Here is a 14,231-nt window from a genome sequence, read left to right as displayed (position 1 = left end):
ACTGCATCACATACTCAAGATGCCAAAACCCTCTCTCAAACCTTCTTCCTGTAAACAAAAGTAAAGATCAAAAAACATTCTCTCCAAAACCAGAGACTGAGACAAAAAAAACATTGAGAGCTATTTAACGCGTACCTTGAGTTGATATATAAAGCGAAGAATCTGAAAAAAAACATTTCTAAGAATAAAGATTCTTCTCTTTTCTAGACACAACCTAAGTGAGACATAGAATCAGCTCAGAGCGACTGAAATGAGCTAACTTTTTTCAGAAGAAAGTGGGTGTATCCCCGATGCTCTCCAAGATATTGACCACATCATATATAAGCCAACGTTCAACTCCTGCAACAACCACACAACTTTTTTTTTTGATCTGAACACACAATTTTCTTGGTTTTGGAATCCAAATAAGGTTTAGATTTATTTACATAGAATTATGAATCTCACCTCATTTGGCCGCGTCATCATCTGTGTCCAACAAATCAACATCGTCTCGGTTATATAGTCTCAGGAAACTGGATCCTACATACACACAAAATAAAATAAAAGTTACACAAAACTCAATCTGGAATAAAATTATCGAGAGAGAGGGAGAGGTATATGTAAATACATGAACCGACAATGCCTAGAGATTAAAAGGAGAAAATAAGTGGAGAGTGTAGCCAATAAAGACATGGTCCGACTCAATCGTATGTGGCTCATCCCCTGGTTTGGACCAACCACCGATAATAAAGCTTTCCCGGCTCAAAGATACGTTAGTGAACTCACATGTGCATATCACTTGGAGACCGTTGTTTTGGTCTTTATAATCCTTAAATGATACTACACCATTCAATTGGCCTTCATTCCAATATCATGGAAACTCCACGTTTAATACTGATCCATATGCTTGGTGGTTGAACCAAGCAGGTATATCACATCCAGGAAAGCAAGTACTGACCAAGGATTTGAATACAAAATTCTGCAAATTTAATGTGCTAGAACTTAGAATATACTTGTAAGTGAATATAATCAATACTTCTCGCATAATACCAATAGAACTCACAAAATTTGGACATTTTCCGGTAATAATAAAGAGGTTGAGAAAAATATAATCAATACCTGATTATATCGACCGAAGATGGGATTTCTTACATCAAAGAGCTTCAAGAGAAAGTAAACATCATTGAAGCAGAAAGATTGACCACAAGGAGAGAAGTTTACATTCAAGCTGTGAAGGAAGAGATTGTTATAAGATTAATCTCACCATTGGGGTCACAACCATACTTTGAATGTTGTAAAACACGTGCACAAACAACAACCAGTAAGGATAAATTAAAAGGCTAAACCTTTTGAGGTATTGGAGCAAGAACTCTTGGAATCTGAGTAAATATCCATATCCGGAGGAGTCACATATAACCACCACATCAGAAACGCGGCCGCATAGTCGAAAACGTAAAAACAGCTTAAATGCAAAGTTAAAAGCGGAGAAGAACTTTTCACATACCTCTCTGAAGTCATAAACATAGTTATCAGGATCAGGCGGCTTCCTGATAAACAAAATCACAGTCCTACAAACTGATCTTATGGAACCCGTCTTCGTTTATACGATAATCAACCACCATCTCCGAGTTCCACCCCTGCGTCGATGTGAAGCTCTTGATCTGCACGAACGCGATGTCCCCATCGCCGCCGCCGCTCGCAGCCGCCATCGCTGCGGTCGTACTCGACGTCGTAGTCCTTTTTGTTGTCCACTTCCTCCACTTCCTCGTTTACCATGTCGTACTCGTCCTGTCCACCTCTGTCGTCGGCGTCGTCTACTTTGACGATGATTGAACGCCCTCGGCGGCGGGGGTTTAGTGTTAGTGGCGCGAAACAGGCGTTGGTTCTTAGTGAAGGGAAGAGAAGATGCGTGGTGGCGGCGGCGGCGGAGGGAAACGAAGCAGGTTTTGAAGTGAATAGGAAAAGAGATAAGGAGCGAGAAGTGACGGAAGACGCCATGGGAAAGGGGATAAAGCTCTGTGAGAGAGAGAGTGTTGTAATTGTGGATTAGATATCATGGTAAAGAAATTGCAGAGTATAGTGAAACGGAAACGAAGAAGAGGAAGAGCAAAAGGTCACGATGCTTTCAATGAAATGAGTTTTCTGGGCCATTTAGATTAATATGTGGGCTTCGTAAAGAAATTTAAACACATCTGAAATCACTTAATTATGTGGTAAAATGTTAAAACCTGATTGGATGATTTTTTAGGGTGACGTGGAGGGCCTCACTGATGAGGATATCCTCCTTTTAATATAGTATAGATATAGTTATATAAATATATATACAAAATAATGATATCATATAGTTCATATGGTCGTACTGTCTACAAAAAATAGTTATAAAAATAATTACATTTTTTTAATACCTAATGATTGAAAATTATATTAAGTAGATTTTTCGTACCATCTACTAAAAAATAGTTATACAAATAATTATATGGGAAATTGCATCCTATAACCATAAAAAAAACACAAACCCACTATCTAACCAAAAACACTCTCTCTCCTTATTTATCTTCCTATCTCTCTCTAACCTCTCACTAAAAATTTAATTACTCTCTTTTTTTTTGGTTATTTGGCAAATAAGCCCTAATTATATTCTTTTTAAATGTTTGTATCTTCGCAATTGTAAGAATCGTTCTATTTATATATTAAGATAATATTAAGATCATCATACTATTTATATACTGTATCGAAATAGTTTTTCTGGTATATTGCTTCACACACACATCTTTTATATAGAGTAAGAACATATTCAAAGTGTTAGAGAATATAGATGTGTACCGGTTAAGCTGTAAATAAACTCTTATAAAAATTTGATGAGATTATACTACATCTGTTTTCTTTGCAACAAATAGAAAATCATTAATAAAGTGTCTTAAATAGAGACACGGATCACGCAAATTTGTTGTTAAAATAGTTGTGCTCGATTCAATTTTGACAATATAATAACTATATGTAATTTAAATTATTGATCTATTCCATTGCTGAATTTGCGTGAGCTGTGGCTCTATATAAGGTAAGTTGAAGGACACAATCTTTTTATTTACAGCAAATTGTGTGATCAATAGGGTATATGGTGTGTTAAGGAAATTTGGAGCACAAATTTTGGTAAATTGTTTCGTGATTATTTTATATAATTAATCAGATATGATTTGATGATTTGAACTCTAATCCCTCCTTATCGTGTATATAAATAGGTGGTATTTGAGCACATAATCACAATCTTCTTTCCAAACCTTCATTACATATTTCTTAATAGAATTGAAAAAAAGAATTCTAAAGACACTTTTCATAGGAGTTGTGGTTTTTTTAGTTTTTTATTTATTTATTTTCCTTACAATTTGTTTTTTTTTTCATATTTTATTAATTTATTGACTATGGTTCGTTTTATCTTATATTCATAATTTATACTATGAAAGCAAATTCTTTTGCCAATATTTCGTTTTTACGTGAGAAGAATAACTAATTTTATATAAGTATTTACTTACTCATATAGATTCACTTCCAATATCAATAGATTAAAAGTTATAATTTTTTTGTCCATTCATTCCGCGCATGGCGCGGATTATTACCTAGTTATTATTATTCAATGAAGACAACAATATATATTTAGATGTGTCCTAAATGTTATGGACGATTATGATATTATTATTATTTTTAAAAATAAAGTTACTTAATATTAAAAAGTGGGTAGCCAGATGAAACAATAGCCTAAGTTACATTATACATGGATCTAATAAACATAAACATCAACATATAATTGCTAAGAAAAAAGGTCTAACATGGATGAGAAGACGGGAGATAGCGAAGCATCTACTCCGATGAACACCGGCATGTTAACATCTGAACAATTGTGATTTTGCTGAAACTGAGTGTCTAAATTGGTAACTCAATAGCGGACCTGGGAGTAAGCGAGGGAAGCACTGGCTGAAAGTGTATTAGGTTTGATAACCTTTCCATTGATGACAATAGTATTTTTATACAGGAAGATGAGATCTTAGGAGATCTATCGTATGAGGATATACACAGAATATACATAACAACCGTATGGAATAATATCCTAACTAACACTCCCCCTCAGTCTGAGCGGTGGTGGACAGACGCTTAGGCTGGAGCGAAACGATGTGAACAGTGGAGTAGGTAGGCCTTTAGTAAAATGTCAGCGTACTGAAGATGAGTAGGAACGTGCATGACGCGGACTAGACCAAGTGAGACTCGTTAGCGAACGAAATGGAGATTGATTTCGATGTGCTTCGTTCGTTGATGTTGAAGGGGATTAGAAGAGAGATAGACAGCCGAGATGTTGTCGCAGTAGACCACGGTAGCCTTCGGGAGGTGAATGCCGAGGTCATGGAGCAGGTTACGTATCCATGTAGTCTCTGCAACAGCATTTGCAACTCCGCGATACTCAGCCTCTGCGCTGGATCGAGATACCGTATTTTGCCGTTTAGATGACCAAGATATGAGGCTGTCCCCGAGGAACACACAATACCCAGAAGTAGAGCGTCGTGGGGAGGGGCAGCCGGCCCAATCTGCATCTGAATAAGCGACTAGATTAGTGATAGAGGACTTGTTAAGTTGTAGTCCATGATCAATGGTGCCTTTAATGTAGCGAAGTATCTGTTTTAAGGCTGTGAAGTGTGGTTCGCGCGGGTCGTGCATAAACAAACAGACTTTTGCTGGACTGCATATGAAATGTCTGGCCGCGTGAACGTTAGATATTGAAGGGTGCTCGCGAGACTTCAATAGAGAGTTGGATCAGCCACTCGAGGGCCCTCATCGACTGCAAGTTTGGACTTGGTATCTACCAGTGTAGTGGAGGGCTTGTAGTTTGTCATTGAGGCGCGATGGAGAATATCTGCGACGTAGTTGTGTTGGCTGAGGAAGAGGCCAGTGTCGTTGTATGTGACTCCAATGCCGAGGAATTGATGCAGGCGTCCAAGGTCTGAGATGTCAAGGCTGGCCGAGAGTGCGTCAACGATCTTCTGAACTAGCACCGGTGTGGAAGCCGTCAGAATAATGTCATCGACATAAAGAAGTATGTATGCCATTGTAGAGCCACTGATAAGTACGAATAGAGAAGGATCAGAGCGACTTTGTTTGAATCCGATCTTCTTGACTATGTTGGCGAACCGTGTGTACCAAGTCCTCGGTGCTTGTTTGAGGCCATAGATAGAACGTTTGAGTAGACATACATGGTCTGGTTTGGATTTGTCGACGAAGCCAGGGGGCTGATGCATATATACTGTCTCCTCAAGGTCACCGTGGAGAAACGCATTTTTGACATCAAGCTGGCGAAGTTGCCAACCGCGAGCCAGAGCAACGTGCAGGACTGATCGGATGGAGGCCGGTTTGATGACAGGGCTGAATGTCTCGTCGCAGTCGATGCATGGCCGTTGAGATTTGTCGTTTGCCACCAAGCGGGATTTGTGCCTCTTAAGAGTGCCATCTGCATTAAACTTGACGATACAACCACATAGAACGAATTATGTTAGTGTTCGAGGGTCGTGGGACTAGTACCGACGTTCCACGTTTAACATGAGCATTGTATTCCTCACCCATAGATTCATTCCAGTGAGGGTCTTTTGCTGGCTGCACATGAGACAGAGGAAGAGAAGAAATAATATCTGTGTGAAGGCACAGAGGAACCCGAGTTTTGGTAATGCCGTTTTTGCTTCGAGTGACCATAGGATGATCATTTTGAGTCAAAGCTGGAGTTGGCGGTGAAGGGTTACCCGCCAACGGCTGTGTTTGAGATATGAAACGCTGAATGGGAGGTGGTAAAAGAGATGGTGGTAGTGGAGGAGGAGAAGAGGCGCTCGGTGAAGTAGGGAAGACCGAGAACGGGAAGACCTCCTCCACAAAGATAACATGGCGTGAGATGATCACTTTCCTTGTGGCAAGATTGAGACACCTATACCCGCGATGATTAGCTGGGTACCCCAAGAATACACACGCCATGGACCTGGGAGAAAGTTTATGAGAGGAAGTAGAGATGGTGTTTGGGTAACAAAGACAACCAAAGACTCGTAAGTGAGCGTAAGAGACAGGTTTATTAAAATGACGAGTAAAAGGAACCAAGTTGTTAATCGAAGAAGAGGGTAAGAGATGTAGGGTGTGAGCTGCAGTGTGCAGAGCCTCAACCCAAAAGTGATACGGCATGTTTTCCTGAATGAGGAGCGTGCGGATGAGGTTGTTAATAGTTCGAAGCATTCGCTCTGCTCTCCCATTTTGTTGGGATGTATGAGGGCAAGAGAAACGCAGTTTTATGCCATTGGCAGCTAAGTGATCGAGGAAGGCCCGACTTGTGTACTCGCCGCCATTGTCACACTGGAAAGCCTTGATTGATTTATGAAATTGGTTCCTGACATAAGCTGAAAAATGAAGAAACTTTCCAAAACACTCACTTTTACGATGAAGAGGATAAACCCAAATGTAATGAGAGAAATGATCCATGAATAGAAGATAATATTTGAAACCCGAGATACTTGAGACAGGGGAAGTCCAAATATCAGAATGTATTATTTCAAAAGGTTCAGTGACAACCGTAGACGAAGTATAAAATGGAAGACGAGCGTGTTTACCCATTTTGCATGCATGACACAAAGTTGTCAAGTAAGCATTTTTATTAGAAAAACCAAGAGAATGAAGAGAGCAATTTATTGAGCTTCCCGGAAGACCCAAATGCCGATGCCATAGAGAGCTATCTGCGAGAAAAACAGAAGGGAGACTTGAGCTAGAAGACGATGTTACTGAATAGAGCGGCCCTGGACTGTCACATCGGAGCAGATTGATCCTGGTTCGAAGATCCTTGACAGTAAAACCAAACGGGTCAAACTCTATAGAACAAAAATTTTCTGATACAAATTGACGAACAAAGATAAGATTTTTAATAATGGAAGGACAAACAAGCACATTTTTGAGAAAAAGCTTTTTAGGTGAAGATGACAGAACGGCATTACCCATTTGAGTAACAGGAGCACGAGACCCATCACCTACTAGAACAGAGGGAGTTATGCTCATGTTAAAAATGGAATTTAGGGTACCTGGCTGAGCCGTGATGTTATTTGTGGCGCCACTGTCCATGTACCAAGCAGAGTCTGTAGGTTCCTGAAGACTCATAGAGTTGAACGCCTGAACAAGAGCCTGCGGTATGACGGTCTGGTTGCTTGGTAATGTGGAAATGCCGTAAGCCACATGAGCCTGCGGGTGTTGGTGTGGAGTGTATGGGCCAAGAATCCCACTCTGCTTGTTGTTGTTGTTTGACGAGTTCGCCGTGGCAGGGTAGGATGGAGCAAACTGAACCACCGAGCCACCTGGATGACTCCACTGCGGCATCGGCATTGGCCACTGTGGCATAGGCTGATTGTAGTTCCATGATGGATAGCCATAGAATGGTTGCATATAGTTGCTTGAGTTGTTGTTGCGACCACGTCCACCATTGTTGCCACGGTTGCCACGACCACCTATGTTATTGTTGCGGTTTATGTTGTTGTTGTTGTTGCCTCTGTTGTTGTTGTTGTACTGACGGTTAGATGAATCGGAGACATTGTTGTTGTCAGTGTTACCTGCAAACAGAGCTGTTGGTGATGAGGTGTTGTCGGTGTGAGTGACTGCAGGGCGGTTGTGCTTGTTTAGCCGTTCTTCTTCAGAAAGAAGCATCGATCGTGTTGTGTGAAAGGTGGGGAAAGGGGAGCGGTGTCTAATGACATTGTGAATGCCATCGAATTTGTCATTAAGACCGTTGAGGCAGTGCATCACTAGCTGGCGATCAGTGACTGGTGACTCAACATTAGCAAGAAGATCTGAAAGGGACTTCAGCTTGCGGCACTATTCTTGGACGGAGAGATCTCCGATTGTGATGGTGCGGAGCTCGTTCTCCAGTTGGATCGCTCGGTTCTCCTTGTTATCGCGGAACATGTTTTCCAACGCTATCCAGAGATCGCGAGCAGTGCTCTTAGGAGTTAAGATTGTTTCGACCAAAGAGTTGGTTATGGTTCCGTAGATCCACATTTTGACGAAACCGTCATGTTCTTTCCAGGTCTTCTCCGTTTCTGGAGTTGCGACCGATGTGCCGTCGAGATGATCAAGGACACCGAACGTGAGACAATGTGTCTCGATGATTTCTCTCCATACGTCATAGTTTATCAACCGGCGATCTCACAGATAAACAAGTGGGGCACGAACACCTTGACAATGCTCTCACAAGTTCCTTTTTCTTTTCCTCCAGTTTTTTAAGCAACTCAACCGCATCTTCATCAGCACACAATGGTCAAGGTCGAGCACGATGGGGATGTAGGCTCGGATTTGGCTAATGCCAAAGGGTTTTTCGGATGAACCAGAGTTTAGCTGGATAGCCATTGCGATATCAAAGAGAAAGAAGAGAAATGTAGAGGAGAGAAGAGAAAGATTAGAAGGGGATAAGGAAAAATATCGCAAGAAGAGATTGCAGGAAGCTAGAATCTCTGAGCTTCTGATACCATGAAAGTGTATTAGGTTTGATAACCTTTCCATTGATCACGATAGTATATTTATACAAGAGGATGAGATCTTAGGAGATCTATCGTATGAGGATATACACAGAATATACGTAACAACCATATGGAATAATATCCTAACTAACCCTGGCTTCCGGCCCTTCCAAACTAAAAAAATATCTGCTATTATTTTCTTAAAATCTTCATTAGTCTAGATGGCAAAACATGTGTAGCATGTGTATGTCTGATCTTGGGTTCAAAACTTTCTAACTACCATTTTTCTTCAAAATTTTTCCAGTAAGTAGGTCTGTCGACTCTCGCCGTCAGATACGCCATCGTCGGAGGAGTCCAAACCGGATGTTCAAGTCGGTTTGTAAACTATCCAAAATACATTATCTTTTCTTGTAATATATGAAGGACTTAGAGAATTTTATGATATTAGCTCTGCATATAGTTCAGAGACAAAAATAAATTAGAAAAGCTTTTCAATCTATTGTTTGGTTCATATATGAACAATTCTTACCTAATTTATTGGCACATTTAAGTGCATCAAATGAGAGAAGAAAGAATATCTCTCTCTCTCTCTCTCTCTCTCTCTCTCTCTCTCTCTCTCTCTCTCTCTCTCTCTCTCTCTCTCTCTCTCTCTCTCTCTCTCTAAAGGGCGACTTCGGTAATTTTCATTCGCCTCTCTGGTGGTCGGTTCTGACCATCTCCTCTTTGAGAGGCCCCCTTCTGTCTCTTTTTTCTCCACCTTGCGCCGTGATCTTTCGAAGGCTTAAATCCTCGGGGACGGATCAGAGGGTGTAGCTCTCAAGGCGGTAGTTGTTTTGCGCGGTGGTCTGGTGTTTTTGGTTGTGGCTCTAGCTTCACGTGTATGATCTGACGGTTCGGATCTAGTGCGTGGACCCCAAGCTCTCCTCGGTTCTCTTCTCTAGATCCACGGCGGAGGAGTGTTCTCCAGTGAAGAGGCGAGGTGGTTCGGATCTCCGTGGAGTGGTGGCTTGACGTAGAGGTGGTTGGTTTCTCCAGATCTGGGCCTTTGGTGGTTTAAATATCGGCTTGCATGTTCGCTTGAGGACGGTGGACTGAGTCGAGACGGGAGACTCTGGAGGCGAATAGACTGTAGTAGGCGTGGGCATATTATCCGAAACTCGAACCCGAATCGACCCAAAAAATCTGAACCGAACTATAAAAAATACCAAACGGGTTTAGGATTTAGTTAGTTTGGATACCCGTACCAATCGGTTATATCCGATACGCGAACCAATTACCCGAAGTACCTGAATATATATATAGCTAACCCTAAACCTACATCTTCCATTCCCATTCATCTTTATGTCTTCTCCTTCTTAAACGTGAAGAAGCATTTGCATGTGAGTTCTCTTCATCTCCATCTTCTTTGTATATGTTCAATACATACTCAAACTCATTTTCTGACCGATCACAAGTATGAATCACTATACTTTGCGATTTTGATTTATTTTTAATTACTAGGATTTGTGATTTTATTTTTTCTTTGCTCTTTACACATGCATGAGCTCAACCATTCATGATGATCCAACGTTTAATTTCTGTTTGATTTTGATGTCTCTTTCATTTTGATATATGAACAGATAGATTCTTTACCATTTTTTATTCAAGATAATACAAATAGAAATTACACAAAGAAAAAGAATACATGCTCGTGTTCATCAAGGTAATAACAAATCAGAAATATCATAAATAGTAGATTAAGTTGTTCAATCTTTTAACTTCAACCGTGTTGTTTCTAGTCTCACATTGTCAAATCAATGATACATGAATTTCTTTTAATTATTATTTGTTACAGAGTTTGGTTATTTTGGTTATACCCGAACTAACCCGAACCTTAAAAACCCGAAACCGATCCGAAGTATGAAATAACTCGAACGGGTTTTGTACCTCTCTACCTAAAAATCTAAAAATTCGAATCACCCGTCCCAAACCCAAACGGGTATCCGAACGCCCATGCCTAGACTGCAGGGTTCGACCTAGGTCTATCCAAGCATTCTCTCCATACCGGTAAATCCGACTAGATCCGATTTTTTCTGTTAACCCCTTTCCGCTTTCTCTCTCTTTTCAAGTTTTCATCTTCAAAGGGCTTTTATGTCCCGTCTGGTGGCGATTCCTTTGCTTCCTTGCTTCTTCAACGACCTTTCCGATGGAAACTGCTCCATCTTCCAGCTAGTCATGCTATGGAGCTCCGCCTTAAGGTGATAAATCGTAGCCGACGTGGTGCCTCTACGGAGGAAGGTTCCGGCGGGTCCTATTCGATGGCGGCCGTCTCCACTTTTGCCCTCTTCGTTATTAGTATAGGGTTTACAAGTCCTACCCAGTTTAGCAGCCGGTTTGTTCGCTTGGTTCGGTTCTGTTTTTAATTTTTAGCCTTTAAATTTTGTTTAATTTCTATCTATTTTTCTCTGTGAACAAAAATGACCAAAAAAATTAATACGAAAGCCATTAAAAACATTTATTGGCACACATTAATTGACATAATAATAATATATATATATATATATATATATATATATATATATATATATGGACAAATGATAAAAAAAAACTAATATAAATTGTGTGAAATCTTGTTTAGATAAAATTAAATAGACTATATTAATTATTTCTGAGATATTAGAATTGATTAATTTGATTAGTTGAATAATATTATTTTTAGAACTTAACTATTTTGGTTTATTTCTTAATATAATTTGATCTCAGTTTATTTAATATAGTTTAAAGAATGAATACAATATTTTATTTTTGATTTATCGTATAGCTATTAGTTATGAGCATCGTAAAACTAATATATTGTATTTTAATATTAAAATATATATGCATTTGATCCACTTTCTATTATTTTTAAAAAAATTCGTTTGAATCGCACCTGATTCTGATTCCATATAACATAACTAATTAACTGGTTTTGGTCATAAAGTTATGGGAAAATTTAAATATTGAATTAAATTTTAATGTTTTTAGCAAAAAAAAAGATAATAATATTTGGCGACTTAATTTCAAAACACGCAATCTCGAATAGAAAATGCCTTTTATTTTCATACCTATATGCAGGACCGGCTCTTACCCATGGCAACATGGACATTTGGCATGGGTCCATAGGTCTATAATTTTTTTTGTGTTATTTTAAAGGTCTATTTCAATCTGTTACATTAGTTAAAAGGTCCATAATTAAGTAAATTTCATTTATTTATTAAAAAATAAATAATAAAAAATCTGTACTCTCACCATTAATTTTGATATACTTTTTTCTATTTATCTAAGGTCTTATGTCATCTCCAATCCTATTCTATTTTCTACTCCAAACATCCTATTAGAGTAAAATATAATCCAACTCTATTCCATTTTCAACTTCAAAAGGAGTAATCTTATCCATTATTCCATTTTGTAATTGAACCTTTTTATTTATAGAATGATCTTTTAAATCTTGAATGTTTTTATTTCATAGTTAAATATTTTAAAGTAGTACAATATCCTGAAAATATGATTTCCATAAGAGAATAATTAATAATTTTACCTAAAGATTCATAAACTAATAAATATTAAAAGTAAACCTAAAAATAAAAAATAAATAAATCAGAAAATAATTAATTTAATAATCCAGTAAATCATTTTTGGAACCGCTAAGATCAGTGAAATATGGTCCAAACGATGAAAATGACCGATTTTAAAATTTTCTTCTTCGTTTTAAGTAAATCAAATATAAAGAGGCTCATTATTCATTATGAAATGCACCAATTGACTATTTGTGAAAAATATTCAAATGTTCATTATTGAACCAAAATATGATATCTTATATATATATTATTGCAGTTCTGTAAATATAGATAGTTGGAGTTAATTAATAATTTTTATAAGCAAAAGGTATTACTATCAATTATATAAAAGTGGGATCATTCTGGAATATTCTTTTGGTGTAGAAAATGGAGTAATACATTAGAATAAAATCTAACTTCATTTTCGTGTTGCACCATTATAGAGTCAAAATAGAATACTGCATTGGAGATGTTTTTAGAGCTCAAATTATAAAAAAATGCAGTGGATAAAAAAATATAGAGAATATTTATAAAAGGATCTATATTCCGTGTTTTGCTCAGTGCTATTATATTGGTTAACACGGTACTGCCTATATGCCTTATGTTTTACTTAATGTTGTAGCTACGGGCTATTTCGATATATTAATAAAAGCATCATTCAGTGAAAAAATAAAAAAAACCTAGCAACAAAGAATCTAGGTATTGAAATTACCATGATTTAACTTAAGCACGAGAGAAATCTTTGAACCTAGAAAATTTTGGGTATGATAGACTAAGCCAATTGGAACTTTAGTTGGGTCCAACCCATGAGTCATATATAATTTTGCAGTGGCATAATTGGCTCTCACAACAGCAGTAAATGAAGCTATGTTGCTAAAAGGGTATTTGCGAAGAGGTCACTGATAATCTGACAATCGTTGGAGGTCTACTTTGATTCACAAAATGCAATTCATATACATATCTAAGAACACCATGTATTAGAGTGGCCGATGTGGATCATCAATGCAATGTTATGTTTTATCTGGATATAATTTGTAGAGGAGAAATTTTCTTAGATGTAGTGCATAAATCAGAAACCTGAACTACATGTTAACTAAACTCTTACATGGAGTCAGAGTCGAGGGTTGTTTGAGCTTACTCAAGTTTCGTCCAACCTGAAAAAGAGTAAAAAAAAAAAAAGTGGAAAACTGCGAGTTATTGATTTAGATCTGGTATGGTTTGGTATATATATGCCGTCAGTTATTTTAGCTAATCCTAGGAATATAGGAGTTTAAGCCCAAATGTAATATCCATGTAAAGTTAAGCGTTTTTTTATTTTTTTTTAACGCTGGATAATTATGCCATTACAAACTATGAGAAATATTATAGATGATTTTACAGTCGACAATTATACTTGCCTTATGAAAATTCACGTTTGACTACATCACCTGAGCCGCCCTACTGGATCCACGCTTAAAGGTACTCCTTGCGCCATGCTGCAGATCTCTTGTAAGCTTCTTCTCCATTAATTTGCATAATTCCATCTTCTCCAAGAATTAAAACCCAGACCTCCTAGTGTAAAACCATTAATGAACTCTTAGTCAAACCACTGGACCAAGGGAGCTTCTGCAAAGTTAGAGTTTGTAACTACTATTTATGGACATAATTAATGGTTATACAGTAAATATGCAACTCTCACACTAACAATGGTGAACCTTTTTTTTGTCCGTAACCTTATACAAATTACAATTTTAGTGTTTACAATCGTAAACATTTAGTCAGATTATGATTTATGAACGTTATATTTTAAAATAAATTGATCGGTATTCGTGCGGATATTAGTTTTTACATTTTTATACACTGAAATTTATTTTTCATAATTCGTGTTATATATTTTAGATGCCCACATGCTGATGCTCACAATTTTGATAGTCATACTAGTGATTTGGAGGAAATCTCTCGAAAAGTATTTATTGCCTATTTTGGCCAACTCTCTATCATATTTCTTTGCTTAATATAACTAATTGTATTCAAAAGACTCGAACCAAATCATGTAATGTAGCAATTTTTGGTACAAATATCCGACCCGTTTCAGATACATTTTTTGTTTAGATATTTTTAGGTTCCTATACATCAGAACCGAACTCATCCAAACCCAGACGGACACAACTCAAAACCCGCACAT

General features: G+C 37.8%; 1 protein-coding gene across 1 annotated transcript; it reads right to left on the bottom strand.

Moving 5' to 3' along the window:
- Positions 1–654: 654 nt before the first annotated feature.
- Positions 655–2,521, bottom strand: LOC106362827 (PLASTID TRANSCRIPTIONALLY ACTIVE protein 6, chloroplastic-like). The gene has a single exon (XM_048779207.1). It carries the CDS (start codon positions 1,975–1,977, stop codon positions 1,591–1,593), a length of 387 nt encoding a protein of 128 aa, XP_048635164.1. The 5' UTR covers positions 1,978–2,521; the 3' UTR covers positions 655–1,590.
- Positions 2,522–14,231: the final 11,710 nt, after the last annotated feature.

Source organism: Brassica napus, chromosome A5, assembly GCF_020379485.1.
Source record: "Brassica napus cultivar Da-Ae chromosome A5, Da-Ae, whole genome shotgun sequence".
NCBI classification, from domain to species: domain Eukaryota; kingdom Viridiplantae; phylum Streptophyta; class Magnoliopsida; order Brassicales; family Brassicaceae; genus Brassica; species Brassica napus.
The sequence above is the reverse complement of the archived record's forward strand: the minus strand, read 5'-3'. Positions and strand labels throughout refer to the sequence as shown.